Source organism: Penicillium cosmopolitanum (assembly GCF_028827165.1).
Source record: "Penicillium cosmopolitanum strain IBT 29677 chromosome Unknown utg000009l:1.0-9042332.0:1.0-9050551.0, whole genome shotgun sequence".
Classification (NCBI taxonomy): domain Eukaryota; kingdom Fungi; phylum Ascomycota; class Eurotiomycetes; order Eurotiales; family Aspergillaceae; genus Penicillium; species Penicillium cosmopolitanum.
In genome coordinates this window covers 1,933,162-1,948,710 of record NW_026622679.1, presented here as the reverse complement: position 1 = coordinate 1,948,710, position 15,549 = coordinate 1,933,162, and the positions used below count along the sequence as shown (strand labels likewise).

Below are 15,549 nucleotides of genomic sequence, written 5' to 3'. Positions count from 1 at the left end.
ATCGTGGAAGCTGGAGCCACCTTCCAAGTTGCTTCACCTGAAGCCTCGGGTGTTTGCAACTTATCTAGTGAGATACTCACCTGTAGGGCTGGCATCAAGGTCGAGACTCGATCTAGGCTACTAGTACACACAAAGGGTATCAATCATCCAGTGTCCGCTCGCCATCTCCAAACACCTTCTTGAAGACATAATCATAACTATTCCACATAGTCGCAAATATCAAATTCAACAAAGACAACAGCCACGCTGGACTGCGGCCATCGGGGCCTGCAAGTTTCTTGCAGAGCGCGAAGAGGGAGAGAATGATGGGGCCGAACAAGAGCAGGATGACCACTTTCCCGACCTTTTGCCGGAACGTTGTAATCTGATACGAATGGAACCCGGAAAGATATTCTTGATAAGATACCGGCAGATTATGTTCCCTCGCACCAGTGGTGATTAGACCGAGGTAGCGAGCAGAAGGCTGGGCGTAATTAAGATTGGGACGCATGTGTCGGCCGAAGGTTAGTGGCGAGGGCTGTGAGCACGAGGATGGTGTCACTAGCGCACCGCCGCTTTCATCATCCATGGGCTGGGGCGAGAGGAGAGTATGTGCTTTGAAAGGAGGGGTGTTCGGATGACTAGGTACGGGATCGGTAGACCTGTAGTTATCGGGGAAAGCGTGACAATCCACCACGATATCCCGGTAACCACCGCCGCCCCCTCCGTAGCGATGATCTTCGCGTAGTCGGAGAGAGTTACCTCGTAAACCACTCCGACTAGTGGTTTATTCCAACGATGGGTGTGAGAGCCCGCTCGCAGCTCTCGCGTCTCACAGACAAGCGGTGTCTTTTCTGACAGGTATTCTCCATCTACACTGGACGCTGAGTCATCTTCAGAGGACTCTTCTTGTTCTTCCAAGGGGTCGGGATCCCGGAATTCTGTGGCTGCGAAACAGGGTTCAGCGTACGGAACACCCGGGAGATTAAATGATAACCGGAGCTCCGGTACAAGAACGATGATTTGCGAGAGAGGTTTAATCCCCCGCTTGCCGAGAAAGGTTTTGGCGGCTAGGTTGGATCCGTAGGCCAAGTAAAAGACTGACTCTTCCGTTCCCTCTGTCCCCGTCGTCAGGGATTTCCCTTCTTTGATTTTTTTGGCGATTTTCTCAGACAAGTGCACATCGTGATCAAGCGAGCCATCCAGACTGGAAGCGCGACGACGCTGTTTGGAGGTGGTTGGAGGAATATCGGGATCGATGTCTGCAGGTTGAGGAAAGACCACAGGGGGAAGGTCTTGCAGCCGGTTCAGAGGCTCAATAGCATTGAACCGGTACTGAGCAGGCGAGTCCGCCTCGTCATGGGCAATCTGGGGGGGATTTATCTCGAGCCATTGTGACGAAGAACAAACGGAGTCGGTGTGGCCAAAGAACAGAGCTGCAGGTTAGTGGATAGGTTAGTCATAGGCCAGCTTCTTTATACGTTAACATCCAGGCGTCCTAAATTGGACAGATCGGTGCAATTCTTCCCACCGCTAGTGCAACAAGGGCATTGATAAGCCAGTCGATTGCGATTAATAATCGCGGCAGGGTCGGGACCGGCTTGAATAGTTTCCGGTTCCCCGTCTGACGAGGGACGAGGGACGAAGGCAGGAAGCTTCCAGAGCTTCATCCGAAGGATTGACAGCAGCTGAATGGCGGCCTTTGATGATGTGGAGTAGCAAATTCGCGGTCAGTGCATCTCACTGATCTGAGTGCGATCGCCCGGGTAGACATCAAGGCCGCCGGCTCAAGGTTGGGCCTTGAACGAGTGACCGAGGAAGATGGGGAATGAGGAATATTAGAGGCAATCGAAATTGAAGGAGCAAAGGGAGAAAGCATCGAAGAATCGAAGAATCGAAGAAAAGAAAAAAAGAAGCTGCGTAGAAGGAATGCGCGCCACGCCCTCTCGGAAGGTGCGACTGGTGTACTCGTCATGTGATTCCAGTTCGACTGATTCAATCTCGCCGTGGACAACTCAGAAACCATTGGAACCCACAAGCAGCACTGATTATTCTATTCATCACTTCTCCTTCATGTTTGAAGCTGCCAGATGACTATGGTCCCATTCGAGGCATGTGAATCGTTGTGTGGAGAACACATTGGCCCGAACACCGGGTTCGCATCAACCCCATCGAGATACATTTGAAAGCTCTCAATACAACCATGAAGCGTCGCCGTGTCTCCGCAGCATTCGTCGAGTTAGACTCCGCAGATCTGATTCGGGCAAAGGATGAAGAAGCAAGCCTATCCGAGCCCAGGGTGCTCGCCTCGTCCCGAAATCAGAATCACCGTTCTCCCAGGATCGCAGGAGCAACGGCCGAAGTGAATATCATGTTGGGCGAGAATTCAAGCAAAGAAGGACAAAAAAAGACCAGTGGTGGCCAGCGCATGAGCTTATATACTTCCCAAATAGATGATTCGTCACACTTGGCTGATATCGCGCCTAAGCCTCGTGACATGGAGCACGCCATGTCCACGACGAGCCACACAACTGAAACGTGCGGCGGCACATCATTGGTGACCAGCAATCTGGTGGCTAAAGAAGATAAGCGACGCCCGACTACAGAATATAAATCAATATCCAACGTGAAATTACAGCCCCCACTGCGAACGATGGTTACCCGTTCTGGCTCAGCGACCAGTAACCCACAGGATGATAAATCGCAAACTAACCATTCTGAGGTCGTTTCTGTCACAAATTTGACAAGTGCTCCGTCTCAACTTGAAGCTCTAGATGCAGAGTCGGGGTCGACCGGGCAGAGCATGCAAGGGCGTTCTATACCCTTTCGGCCAAGACGCTCTACTCGCAAAACTCACACATTGCAGACAAAAGCAGACGTGGACCGGAGTGAGGCTGATGCAGATAGCGTGGGTAGGGGTGAAATTTCAATCTGGTCCGCAGGTTCCGAACATGCAAATCCACCAAATCGAAAAGGCAAACGCCGACGGAGAGTCTCCAGGCCCCATACGGCCTCGGGAACTCGCAGGACATCTGCCAGGAAATGCAAAAATTCCGGCCATGCAATCAATCAGTTGCCGCTAACCGTTGACCCTAGGGGTAGTTTCCAATTAGATCCGCCGGAGCCTGATGCAGTGCTGCACTCAGCTGTGGTCGAATCAAATCCTATGGACGTGAATGATGGCACGGATATCCCTGGCATCACTCTTCCTGACATCGAAAAGCAACAGCCGAGTAGGACCGATGTATTTACTCACAGCCAGGCGCTTGTCGTTATATCAAGCTGCTCACCACCCGCCTTTGATCAGACCATGCCAGATGCTGATTTCAAAAGACCTCCCGATCAACACTCTTTGATGTGGGATGCTCATGGAAGAGGCAAGGCAGTCGGGAAAAAACTGATCGATGCTTTCAGGGGGTCAAAAAAGACTACTCGCAATCACCAGGCCCTCGGAAATGGCGCTCACTCCACGCAAATGTCTGGAATGACCCCAAACAGCCCCAATTCCCCCTATTACTACCGTCCTACAGAAACCTTCTACTCGCATTACTCGCAGCCAGCTTTTGCGGGGGTCGAAAATAGGAGTAGAGCAAGTGAAAAGCGCTTCCTCAAATGCATGCGGGGGGCCGGCTGGACCTCAACCTTCCCGATTGGCTTTAGACGCGGAGATGCTTTCTCAAAGGATGGATGCCCTTGTGGATACAGCTGACCCGGCAAACCCCCAGCCACCCTCAGCTCGAGCGCGTTCGAACAGCAAGGAATCAACAGGACATGAAACCGGAAGAGATGGAGCAATCAAATGTGATAAAATGCCAGAAGATGATCCGCAGATGCCCCGTTTCTCGGACTCTCCGGCTAATATGGCTTATACTCCGCTCGCAAATTATCGAAAAGAAGCGGATCCCCAGATCTTTGGAGGTGAGACAGCTGTCTCATCGCAGATCTCAGTTGTATCAGAAGACCACCATATTGAGGCATCATTTCGCCCGGGTGATAGGAGTGAACAGACCCCGGACTCCCAACGGCCATTGCTAGCAGCTCGCTCTCGGGCATCCGTATCGTGGCCTACACGACGCGGCTGCGCTGTTGATCATAATGGAAGCCCTCGATTGAAGCCCCAGGTGGTCACAAACACCGGTCAGTTTCAACCTCAGTTGGAAATGGGCCGGATCTGGTCTATGATTAGATTAAGCGATTCAAGCTCGATTTACCCATACTCGAGTGACGAGAGTCTTGAAGAGCACCTCCACGGGTACCTACCCGAGCACCAGCCTGTAGCCCGACCCATCTGGAGCAAATTCCAGCGTGACATGTTCAAAGAGTATGGCATAGAAGCAGAAGACCTAATCAAACAGAAGAAGAAGCCATGCCTATTTTCTGGAAGGGCCGAAAATGATAATTATGCGAAAACTCTCGAGGACAGCCAAAAATTGGAAAGTCGGCCGGCGAAATGCCCAACTCACATGAGCAAAGCTATCTCTGGCGAGACAAACACGCAGAGTGTCATTCAAGAAAAGTCACCGGAGGGACCGCGGAGTGGTTCACAGCCAAACATCGATTGCTCTGGTCAATTGTCGGATCAAAGGATAGATACCACAGTGCAAGGTGATACTGAGGGTATGGAATGGATCTCAGCTCTCAAGACTGCACAACAAACTGCACATGACCGATTACTAGAAACAAACCAGGTGAGTCCGATCTACTGAGTGATGTGCTAGTGCATTACTAAATGTATGACAGCACTTGTCGACTCAATTGGCTACTGAGCAAGAAAGCATCCGTGAAGTGCTACAGATCTATCGGCGGGGGTGCAATCTCATGTTACAGGAACTCTTCCGAGCACAAGAAGTACGGATGGAGCTATACCAGAAGCAGATGGCGTCGGTTAAGGAGCAACACACACAGATCTGCCAGGATTTAATTCGGGGATTGCAGGAAATGGACTGTCGGGTACAGCAGGGATCGGAGAGCCGAGGTGCCCAGGTGCCCAGCTACCCCATATTCCCTAGGCTTTAAGGGGCTAGGACCAAGGCCTAACGTACCTAGCGCCTGGAATCCCTGGAAGCCATGGAGGTACCTATTACTACGAGTATACTTTTTCTTACTCCGCAGTTGTTAACGCGCCCGCGGTGATTGGGGACTGGCGCCGCTCACCGAGGATCACGTGGAGTTGACTCATTCCTCCCTTGCTCTTTTTTTTCTTATTTCATAGCTGCTGCAGCTTCGTTTTTTCTTTTTTGCTCCTGGATTACAATTCCTCAATACTCTTCAATCAATTACCCTTTAATTTATTTTCATTTTCTCACCCTTTCCCCACCCTACCACATCCCCCATTCTTTGCCAATTGCCTCGCCCCGCCATGTCGGTTAGTTGACCCCTCATGAAATCATTGATTGCCCCGCCAAACACAACTGACACTCAATGGCTTAGTTCTTCATTGAAAACCCCAATGTGGGCAACCACAGTCACCTGGAAGACTCTCGCAGTACGTTCAACCTTGCTTTTCCCCAATTGGTCTGCTCTAACCATCGTGCAGTTGTCGGCTACAACCCCCTCACCCCACCTAACCTCCTTCAACATGAGATCGCCTTGACCGATAAGTCCCGGGAAACAGTTCTTAATGGTCGTACTGAGGCTGTAGCGGTCGTTCATGGCACCGACAAGGAGAGGCAGCGTCTCATGGTGGTCATCGGACCCTGCTCGATCCACGACCCCGATATGGCCCTGGAGTACTGCGATCGCCTGATGAAGCTGAAGGAGAAGTACGCCGATGACCTGTTGATTGTCATGCGCTCGTACCTAGAGAAGCCCCGTACCACTGTCGGCTGGAAGGGTCTGATCAACGATCCCGATATCGATAACAGCTTCAAGATTAACAAGGGTCTGCGCACCTCCCGCCAGCTCTTCGTTGACCTGACCAACAAGGGCATGCCCATCGCCAGTGAGATGCTTGACACCATCTCCCCCCAGTTCTTGGCCGATTGTCTTTCCGTTGGTGCCGTTGGCGCCCGAACCACCGAGTCCCAGGTTCACCGTGAGCTGTCCTCCGGTCTGTCCTTCCCCGTTGGTTTCAAGAACGGCACCGATGGTTCGCTCGATGTTGCTGTTGATGCCATCGGCTCCGTCAAGTCTCCCCACCACTTCCTGTCTGTGACCAAGCCTGGTGTTGTCTCCATTGTTGGCACTGTCGGCAACCCTGACTGTTTCGTCATCCTGCGCGGCGGCAAGAAGGGCCCCAACTACGATGCTGCGAGTATCAGTGAGGCCAAGGCTAAGCTCGAGGCCAAGGGCATGACTCCCCGTCTCATGGTTGACTGCAGCCACGGCAACTCCGAGAAGAACCACAAGAACCAGCCCAAGGTTGCCGCTGTTCTCAGCGAGCAAATTTCCGCCGGCGAGTCTGCTATTATGGGTGTTATGATCGAGAGTAACATCAACGAAGGTAAATATCAATGCTCCCCTGACAGTTCTCTCTTCATCGTGATTGTTGTTTACTAACTGTCTCCACTATAGGCGCTCAGAAGGTCCCTGCCGAGGGTAAGGCCGGCCTCAAGTATGGTGTCAGCATCACAGACGCGTGCATTGGCTGGGAGGACACCGAGACCACGCTCGAGACGCTTGCTCAAGCCGTACGCGCGCGGAGACAGAAACTGAATGGCGCCAACTAAGCCCATTCATTTGTGATTTCTGTCTGTCGCCTTTTAGCCTTTTAATGACACATGGATGTAATTATGGGGCATTGTCGAGCGTTGCCTGCCGGATTTGGAAAAGTTATAGTTCTATCTTGTCGAAATATCAAAATATTCTTCCTTCATTATTGGTCACCTGGTAATTCCTAGTACTACTAGTACTAGTACCTATTGCCCCCATGGCGGAAGAGCCATATGCTACAAGGTTGTAATAAATATCATGTACTAGCAGTATATTTTCATCACGTCTACCTACCTAGGTAGGTACTATGGGTAACATAGTACTATCTGTCTATATCGAGTTTCTAGCTAATTTTAGTAGCCACTTCCCGATCCCTCACATCTACTAACACTAAATAATGCTTCGGATCACTTGGGCATCGGCTAGGTGAGGATCAACCATGGACGCTCGTTCCTCCCCAGGTCGGATAATCCTTAGAATACTTTACCAAAAATTCGATCCGGTTTACACAATATCAACAAAGGTCAATATATACCAAGAAGTAAAAATTCACAAAAGAAATTAGATTCAGTTGACTCCTCGAGCACACAGTTTTCGGAAAGGCAAGGAAAAGAGAATATATCTCGGATACAGATACAGATGATTCCGGGGAGTTCTAACAAAACAAGGGCAAGCGACCCTAGAGACAAAAAACAAATGATGAAAGAGATCTTTCTGCGGTGAGAAGACCAACGGGGCAATAGTACAGGGGAATGCCCAATGGGCCGCTCAACCTCGTGGATACCTCCCATTTTCCCAACTCATACAGGCCATTCGGCCATCATGTTTAGCGGCGGGGTCCAATAGGGGGGGCTGTACACGATCTTTCTGGACTTGATGGGGGCCCACTTGTAGCGCTTGACCCAGACACTGATGGCGAACAGACCGGACAGGACAGCGATGGCCTTGACACCCATCTTCTTGCGGTCGTCCATCTCGGGCTCGGCGGCCCAGTTGAGGAACTCAACAACATCCTTGGCCATCTGGGAGGTGGTGGCGGGGGTGCCATCCTCGTACTCAACAACACCGTCGAACAGGACACGGCCCATGGCGATACCTAGATGTTGGATTAGCAATGCACTTTTATCAATTGAAACAAAAGTCGGCACATACCGGTACCGGGGAAGTAGGGGTTGAAGTTCATGCCCTCGGCGACGGCAGCACCGGCAGGAGCCTCATCGGGGTAACCGGTCAGAAGGTTGAAGATGTAGTCGCAGCCACCGTGACGGCCCTTGACGATCAAGCTCAGATCAGGGGGCAGAGCACCGGCGTTGGCGGCACGGGCAGCCTCGTCGTTCTTGTAGGGAGCGGGGATATAATCGGAAAGCTTTCCGGGGCGCTGCTCGATATCGCCCTGGTCGTTGGGCTCGGTGTCGTACTCGTTCTCCTCGGCCATGGTCTTCATCTCATCGACGGTGTGCATGACACCAACGAACGAACGCCACGGGACACGGGTCAGGGAGTGGCAGCTGGCGCAAACTTCACGGTAGACCTGGAAACCACGGCGAAGACTGAAGGAGATGAAAATGTTAGTGTTTGTGCCCAGGTGAGATGGCCGAATCGGGTAAGGCCGAAAAAAACACTCACGCGGCGTGGTCGAAGGTCTTGTTGAAGCGCTGGTGAACCCAAGGGTACTGGGTAGGGTGCAGACTAGAAGTAAGAAGCACAAGTTAGTCTAGCTGTCATTTATGATCCTGGTCACACAATTCTCGGCTCGGCACAGCGGAGCCGGCAGGCATTGGGGGGTTCCAATCCCAATGCCCCGGAAATCAAGTACTCACCCCTCCTCAGCAGGTGTAGAGGCGAAGGCTTCCTGGCCATAAAGATGGTAGTACCAGGCGGCGGAACCGGCAGCCGCGGCGGTTGCGAGCGAGGCAGTGAGGGTGAGGTGGAAGGGGGAGCTGGCGGATTCGGCGCCGGCGGCGGTGGAAGAGGCACGCTGTCAATTGAGTTAGCGAGTCAGGTCTTTCCGACTCAAACAGAGCATTGCGAATCGATTGCCCTTGTTGACCGAGGTCAATGGGTTGATCAGGTTGGTGAGAGCGTACCGTGGACTTGCCGAGTGACTGGCGTGCGATGGCCCGGTTGGGCACGCGCAGAAGGGAACGTGCCAGCATGACGAATTCGAACCCTCCGATCGACAAGCGATGGAAAGGAATCAAAAAGAAAAGTGAGAGGAGGGGAGGGGAGGGGGGGAGGGCGGGTACGTGGTGCACAAGGAGAAGTCGAGAGATGAGGTCGAAGGTCAAGTTTCTCGCTGGGGGCAGTGGGAGCGTAAAACCCTCACGCTGATTGGCCGAGGAGCTGCCGTCGGTGAAAACCGCGAATTCTTCGGGTGATGCTTTACTTCTTCTTCGACACTTTTTTCGGAAGAGGATTCAATTTTGATGCCAATGAAAATACAAATATATTCTACCAATTCCAAACCTCCCTCTCACTTCTTCCATTGGCTTGTCCGTTGACCTCGTCTCTTAATTGTTGGCCGTCTCTTCCCGATCCGTTCCGAAAAGGCCAAGTCACGTGCAACCCGTGACATTTGTCAACATCAATACATAACTCCTCTCCACGCTGTTGGTCGCCTCAATGCCGATACAACGGGCGCCTGGCAATTAACATCTGCTCAATTCGATGGTTGAATTGCAGATGTGAAGGGAAATATTAACTACAAACAGTCATCGACCACTTATTTCGCACCCCCCCTATCTCCTCGTATCTCCATTAAGAATCCGTCCTCTCCCCCTCCCTAACAACCGCACCGCTCTCGCTGGCGGCTATTCGACCGGAAATTCGCGATTCGCCCAATTTACCTCTATCCGGCAAGAAGAAATATTAGGATCTACCACATACCGAAGCCCGACCGCCATGGAGTTCATACTGTTCAAGGTAACCGCGAAGGAGTCCGCAAGCATATCGGCCTTGATAAAGCCGGGCATGTGAATGGCCTTTCCAAGGCTGTCATATTGATTATGTACCTCCGGTAGACTTTATTGGACATTGGAAGTCCCTCGAGCTGAGACATGTAGTTAGATTGGAGGAGATAGGCGGCAGAGACGCCGCATGGTTACACACCTGCAGCGCCTCTATGTTGCGGAAAGAAAGCCAAATTACGACTGGGAACCAATCGGAAATTGCTGCTCTGCGACTTCTGGTTTTCTAATGCTCTGGACTATTCCCCTCTGAACCTAGAGGAATATCCCTAACAATCTTTATCGTAGTCAATAACCTTGGCATTATAACATCACTCTACCGGCCAAGACCAATTCCGAGGACCGCATTGATGATGGCGCTACCGACAATCGTACAACTCACCTCAGGAAACACAAGAGCGAATACATTCTGGTTGGAAGTGCTCGTAGAAAAATATAAGCGGTTGAGAAGAAGGCCGAAACGGAACATGATAATATACGACATGCCAAGCAGCTATACTAACATGAATACATTTAACCAAATTTTAACGTAGCGTTATCCGTCTTTACTATTCCACCAGAAGCGATACGTTCAGCCAAGCCACTGGAATGTGATGTGATCCATGGACCTGCGTGTTGCAAATATCCATCTATGCCAACCCGAAAGATAGAACCTTGGGAATTGGCATAAACGTGCGATACCCCACGAGAGGTGTTTCGTTACGATGCAGATAATTACAGGTGGTCTTCGATTCATTAGTGCATTCAAATTAATCCATAGTGGGCCATAATATGTATTGTGGATGAGCGGTGCCGTCAAGTAAATCTGGTACCGACTAGGGTCAAGCAAGACAGTGTTCAATCCGATTACTACTCAAGCATTTGGAGAAGTGCGCGAGTCGCGATATATGAAAAAAAAACCAAATATAGTACTATATGAACGAATACTGTCAAGGCGATGGGATGTCTAAGCCTATACCATGAAAATGTATTAGAGGTTCTTGAAGGGGCAGTCGACTGGTCTATAATACTGCAAGCCATGCCGTGGTTGCTCAAATTTCTGCTTGGCACATAGTCAATACTTCGAGCGACATGATAAGTTTGTGAAATTGAGAACTAAAAATTGGCAACACATATTGATATCCTTGAAAAGGCCCGAAGCGGAGAACTGGAATTAACCGTAGAAACGGCTCTCTGAGTTCTTCTTGCTTTTTGACCATGACAAACAACCGACAATCGACAATAGAGTTGCGAAATTTTGGAACGTTTTTATTCTCCTTCCGTTTTCCAAATAGCATTACCGCACTAGCGTTCAAAACTTTCGCTGGCTAGTACGAAGTACCTCGGGTACTATTCGGCGATCAAGGATCATTATACTTTAGAATCTTCAGGTCTACTCGGAGACTGGGGTAGTTGGTTACGAATTTGGTTGAATAGCATCAATCCAAGGGATTTAATAAGTAGTTTCTAAATTTATCCGGTGAAATTATTGAGTTCGCGTCTCGCGCTTCCAATTGTCCGAAATAATTGGCCGAAGGCCGACGTCGAGGCGGTTGATGAGTCACTTGGGGACTGGGTTCAACGGACATAATTAGCATGCCTCTCGAGCTATGCACAATTCTTAATTGTTTATTAGATGACTCAGAAATCGCCATTTAAGGGACAAAAATACTTCTACTACTTCTTTTAATCCCCTTGTGAAGCAACAGTGTACGTTGCTGACATTGGAACGCAACAGAATGTCAGGAGCCATGCGACACACAATGTATGGTAGACTTGGCCAATTAAACATACCAAAAACGGGGTATCACTTTCAAAGGCATATCTCATCAATATCAACTGAAGCCTTTATGAGCCCCCCCGCTAAACGAACCCAGCATTCAAACGTAAGTGACTAGGCATCTAGCGATTGGAACCATGCAGAGGAACTTGCCTCACCTTGACTACAGAAAATATTACCTCCGCCGAGATACACCTTCCGGAAAATCCTCAAATCGCGCAAATGCTGCCCAGTCAAAGATTGCCCCAGATACATCGTGAGCCAAAAGCTTTTACGCAAGTGGTATGCAGACTGGCAACTAATCTAAGATTTGTGCAGATTTTTAGGAAAGACCGGGGGTCAAATATTTCATGAAATGATGATTCAACATGATGTTCGTCATATTTGTATGTAACATACCCGACCTCGAAGGTGGAAAACGTTGGCTTACACTGATACTCTTAACATAGTTGGCTATCCCGGAGGCTGCATACTCCCGGTATTCGACGCGATTCATGAATCGAAACATTTTGATTTCATCCTCCCCCGGCACGAACAAGGCGGTGGCCATATGGCTCAGGGGTACGCTCGAGTGACCGGCAAACCTGGGGTTGTGCTGGTCACATCTGGACCAGGCGCAACAAACCTCATCACGCCAATGATGGATGCGCTGGCTGATGGTACCCCCATGGTTGTGTTTTGTGGGCAAGTTAGCACCAATTCAATTGGTATGGATGGCTTTCAGGAAGCAGACGTTCTATCAATGTCTCAACCCTGCACAAAATGGAATGTCAGCGTGCGCAAAACGGCAGATTTACCGAAAAGGATCAACGAAGCCTTTGAAATTGCTACAAGTGGTCGCCCGGGACCAGTTCTGGTAGAGCTTCCAAAAGATGTTACTGCAGGTGTACTATCTACAAAAGTTTTTCCCGACCGCCCCAAAGATTCTTCAATTGCGACGATGGCCATAGGAGACGCTCAGCGCAACCAGCTTCTTCAATCAATTGAAGCGGCTGCTAAATTAATCAACATGGCTGAAAGGCCTGTTATATATGCCGGTCAAGGCATACTTGCGACTTCCAAGGGACCTCGATTTTTGAAGGAGCTTGCCGACAAATCGTCAATACCCGTGACAACTAGCCTTCAAGGCCTGGGAGCTTTCGATGAGATGGACCCCAAGGCCCTACATATGCTAGGTCTTCACGGATCTGGATATGCAAACATGGCCATCCAGAAAGCGGATTTGATTATCGCCTTGGGTGCAAGGTTTGACGACCGAATGACTGGAAGCATCCCAAAATTTGCGCCGGAGGCCAAACTAGCGGCCAATCAAGGTCGTGGCGGAATCATTCATTTTGATATCTCTCCAAAAAATATCAATAAAGTGGTGGAAGCTACAGTTGCTGTCATAGGTGATTGTGCAGAGAGTCTTCGGCTCCTTTTGCCTAGAGTCAAGCCGGCACAGCGTCCTGAGTGGTTATCGCAAATACAATCTTGGAAAACACAGTATCCATTCCAAGCAATCAATCAAAATGGCAGCGATGACATGATTTTACCACAACACTTCATCGAGCGGCTTAGTGAAGCTGTTGATCCTATCAAAGAGCGCACAATAATTACCACTGGTGTCGGTCAACATCAAATGTGGGCCGCTCAGCATTTTCGATGGAGATACCCCAGAACAATGATTACTTCTGGTGGACTTGGAACGATGGGATATGGATTGCCTGCAGCGATCGGTGCAAAAGTCGCCCGTCCAGATGCCCTTGTGATTGATATCGATGGGGATGCATCCTTCAATATGACAATTAGCGAGTTGGTAACAGCGAGCCAATTTGGAATTGACGTCAAAGTTGTTCTTTTGAATAATGAAGAGCAAGGCATGGTCACGCATTTACAAACGGTCTATTTCAACAATAGGTTCTGTCATAGTCACAACCTCAACCCGGATTTCGTGGAAGCCGCTAGAGCTATGGGCGTTCAGGCTCAGAGTTGTTCTAAGATGGAAGAAGTCGACAAAAAATTGGATTGGCTGCTAAAAGCTCGCGGGCCCGCGCTTTTAGAAGTCAAAGTTGCCCAAAAGGCGTTGTCTTTGCCAATGGTGCCAGGCGGGCGTGGCCTTGATGAGTTCCAATACTACTAACAGTTAGTTAATACTTTTTGAGTATATCCAAGTAGTTAGTGAGACGTTGGAAGGCCAACCTTGTCCAGATAAGGTTGAACAAGACAGATATACCAGGCGATCCACTGAAGTATTTAAAATCACTTCGATTGAAGACCAGAAAATACTTAGGAGCCCGACGGGTCGCAGACAAGGTCGGCGACCACGAATCGGCGTTTCCTTTCAGCCGGCCTTTGGAAGGTAGCCTTTTGATTCGGGGTCTATCATTATGAAAGATTTTACAATTTTTTTTCTCGGCCGGTAGTAAATTCTTTCTGTCAATTTCTTTTAAAAAAAATACAAGTTCACAAATTTGTGTGAACGGTTTTTCACTTTTCATCCTTTTTTTCACGAGTCGAGACCTGCAACGAAGACCATCAATTTAACAATGGGACAAGAAACATGTACAGATGGGAGAGTTGAGCATCCAGAGCTTAAACATAATACTGGATGGCGTCGAGTCGTTCGCAATTTTACGCCTGCGTGAGTTCTCATCTTGATTAACATGGATCCAAGGCCTTGGCTGATAAAGATAAAAGATGGTTTTCAGTAAATATGGGAACCGGAATCGTTTCTATTCTACTAAATACAATGCCATACAACGGAATATGGTTATACTACTTATCCATTGTCGTTTTTGCCCTTAACGTGGCATTTTTCACTGTGATCCTAGCAATCACTCTCCTACGCTACATCCTATACCCGGAGATCTTCGGAGTCATGGTCACCCATCCAGTGCAGTCACTCTTTCTTGGAACATTCCCATGGGTCTCGCCACCATCATAAACATGTTTTGTTTGGTGTGCGTGCCTGCATGGGGCGAGAAAGCTGCCTATTTCATCTGGGCGATCTGGATATTTGATGCGATTGTGTCTGTGGTCGTGGCCATAGGTATACCTTTTATTCTGTATGAGCCCCTGGCAGCTACAACATGTTCCTAAGCTCATAGTCCCCCGATTACAGGACGACTCGCCGAAATGGTTTCGATCTTTCTTCGATGACTGCCGCTTGGCTACTCCCGATCGTTTCATGCGTCGTCGCAGCAGCCTCGGGGGCTATCGTGGCGGACATTCTTCCTAAGCCAGAACTTGCGTTGGGAACTATCCTTGCAAGCTATATTCTGTGGGGAATAGGAATTCCATTAGCATTGATGGTTATCTGCATATACCTGCAACGCTTGATGTTCTTCAAGCTACCTCCAAAAGCAATGCTTGTGAGCGTTTTCCTCCCACTCGGCCCACTCGGCCAAGGTGGATATGGGTGAGTGGAAAGCATCATACGCGATTAATTGAACTGTTGGCTAATTGTATGTGATTAATTCGGTTTGCAACAGTATTCAAAGACTTGGTAAAAGTGCACAGAGAATATTTCCGCAAACAGATACACTGAGTTCTTCAGCCGGAGAAGTCTTCAATGCCGTTGGTCTTTTGTTGGGTCTTCTGCTGTGGGCATTTGGCCTAGTCTGGCTTACATTTGCGGTTCTGACCCTGTTGAAATCGAGGAAGTTTCCATTTAATATGGGCTGGTGGGCTTTAACTTTCCCTCTGGGTGTCTTCACTACTTGCACTTGTACGATCGGCCAGGAGCTTCCATCGCGCTTCTTTTCGGTGCTTGGAACGGTAAGTTAGACAAACCCATATGAAAAATATTGTACAGAATAGAAGACAACTAATTATACTGACGTGGAAAAGATATTTTCAGTGATCGTTGTGATATTTTGGGTACTGGTAACTTACCACACCGGCCGTGGCATCGTCAAGGGCGACATCTTCGTCGCCCCTTGTCTGAAGGACCTCGGGCGACCGCAAACACCACCTGGTACCTCTGCCTAATTTTAGGAACAAGAATAATGGCACAGACACAATTACAGAATACCGACTTGATCCAAGTACGAGTAACTATCTTTCAAGTTACACGTGGCCATCCATCTCGGTCATTTCAATCGCCGAATGACACGACGTAATAGTTCGTTAAGTGGAGCCAAAAACTTTTTTAAGACAAGAATTAATCGAACAAAAGAAAGAGCAAAAAAAAGTTAGGCTCTTAGGATGCAA

At 49.3% G+C, this 15,549-nt stretch overlaps 7 protein-coding genes across 7 annotated transcripts; 5 read left to right on the top strand and 2 right to left on the bottom strand.

Moving 5' to 3' along the window:
• Window positions 1-139: 139 nt before the first annotated feature.
• N7509_008828 (uncharacterized protein) lies at window positions 140-1,649 on the bottom strand (the record flags this gene model as incomplete). The annotated part of the gene is made up of 3 exons (XM_056633465.1): window positions 140-620; window positions 674-1,415; window positions 1,577-1,649. 3 exons carry the CDS (start codon window positions 1,647-1,649, stop codon window positions 140-142), a joined length of 1,296 nt encoding a protein of 431 aa, XP_056484085.1.
• A 533-nt stretch (window positions 1,650-2,182) lies between these two features.
• Window positions 2,183-3,688, top strand: N7509_008827 (uncharacterized protein; the record flags this gene model as incomplete). The annotated part of the gene is made up of 1 exon (XM_056633464.1): window positions 2,183-3,688. The coding sequence occupies one exon, from the start codon at window positions 2,183-2,185 to the stop codon at window positions 3,686-3,688; it is 1,506 nt and encodes a 501-aa protein (XP_056484084.1).
• Window positions 3,689-3,788: 100 nt separating this feature from the next.
• N7509_008826 (uncharacterized protein) lies at window positions 3,789-4,685 on the top strand (the record flags this gene model as incomplete). Its single annotated transcript, XM_056633463.1, has 1 exon — window positions 3,789-4,685. One exon carries the CDS (start codon window positions 3,789-3,791, stop codon window positions 4,683-4,685), a length of 897 nt encoding a protein of 298 aa, XP_056484083.1.
• Window positions 4,686-5,338: 653 nt separating this feature from the next.
• On the top strand, window positions 5,339-6,647 carry N7509_008825 (3-deoxy-7-phosphoheptulonate synthase; the record flags this gene model as incomplete). The annotated part of the gene is made up of 3 exons (XM_056633462.1): window positions 5,339-5,344; window positions 5,410-6,421; window positions 6,493-6,647. 3 exons carry the CDS (start codon window positions 5,339-5,341, stop codon window positions 6,645-6,647), a joined length of 1,173 nt encoding a protein of 390 aa, XP_056484082.1.
• A 783-nt stretch (window positions 6,648-7,430) lies between these two features.
• N7509_008824 (ubiquinol--cytochrome-c reductase catalytic subunit CYT1) lies at window positions 7,431-8,786 on the bottom strand (the record flags this gene model as incomplete). The annotated part of the gene is made up of 5 exons (XM_056633461.1): window positions 7,431-7,726; window positions 7,783-8,180; window positions 8,257-8,319; window positions 8,451-8,608; window positions 8,718-8,786. 5 exons carry the CDS (start codon window positions 8,784-8,786, stop codon window positions 7,431-7,433), a joined length of 984 nt encoding a protein of 327 aa, XP_056484081.1.
• Window positions 8,787-11,492: 2,706 nt separating this feature from the next.
• On the top strand, window positions 11,493-13,477 carry N7509_008823 (uncharacterized protein; the record flags this gene model as incomplete). Its single annotated transcript, XM_056633460.1, has 3 exons — window positions 11,493-11,611; window positions 11,674-11,741; window positions 11,805-13,477. The coding sequence occupies 3 exons, from the start codon at window positions 11,493-11,495 to the stop codon at window positions 13,475-13,477; spliced, it is 1,860 nt and encodes a 619-aa protein (XP_056484080.1).
• Window positions 13,478-14,259: 782 nt separating this feature from the next.
• N7509_008822 (TDT family transporter) lies at window positions 14,260-15,327 on the top strand (the record flags this gene model as incomplete). The annotated part of the gene is made up of 4 exons (XM_056633459.1): window positions 14,260-14,402; window positions 14,459-14,755; window positions 14,829-15,114; window positions 15,187-15,327. The coding sequence occupies 4 exons, from the start codon at window positions 14,260-14,262 to the stop codon at window positions 15,325-15,327; spliced, it is 867 nt and encodes a 288-aa protein (XP_056484079.1).
• Window positions 15,328-15,549: the final 222 nt, after the last annotated feature.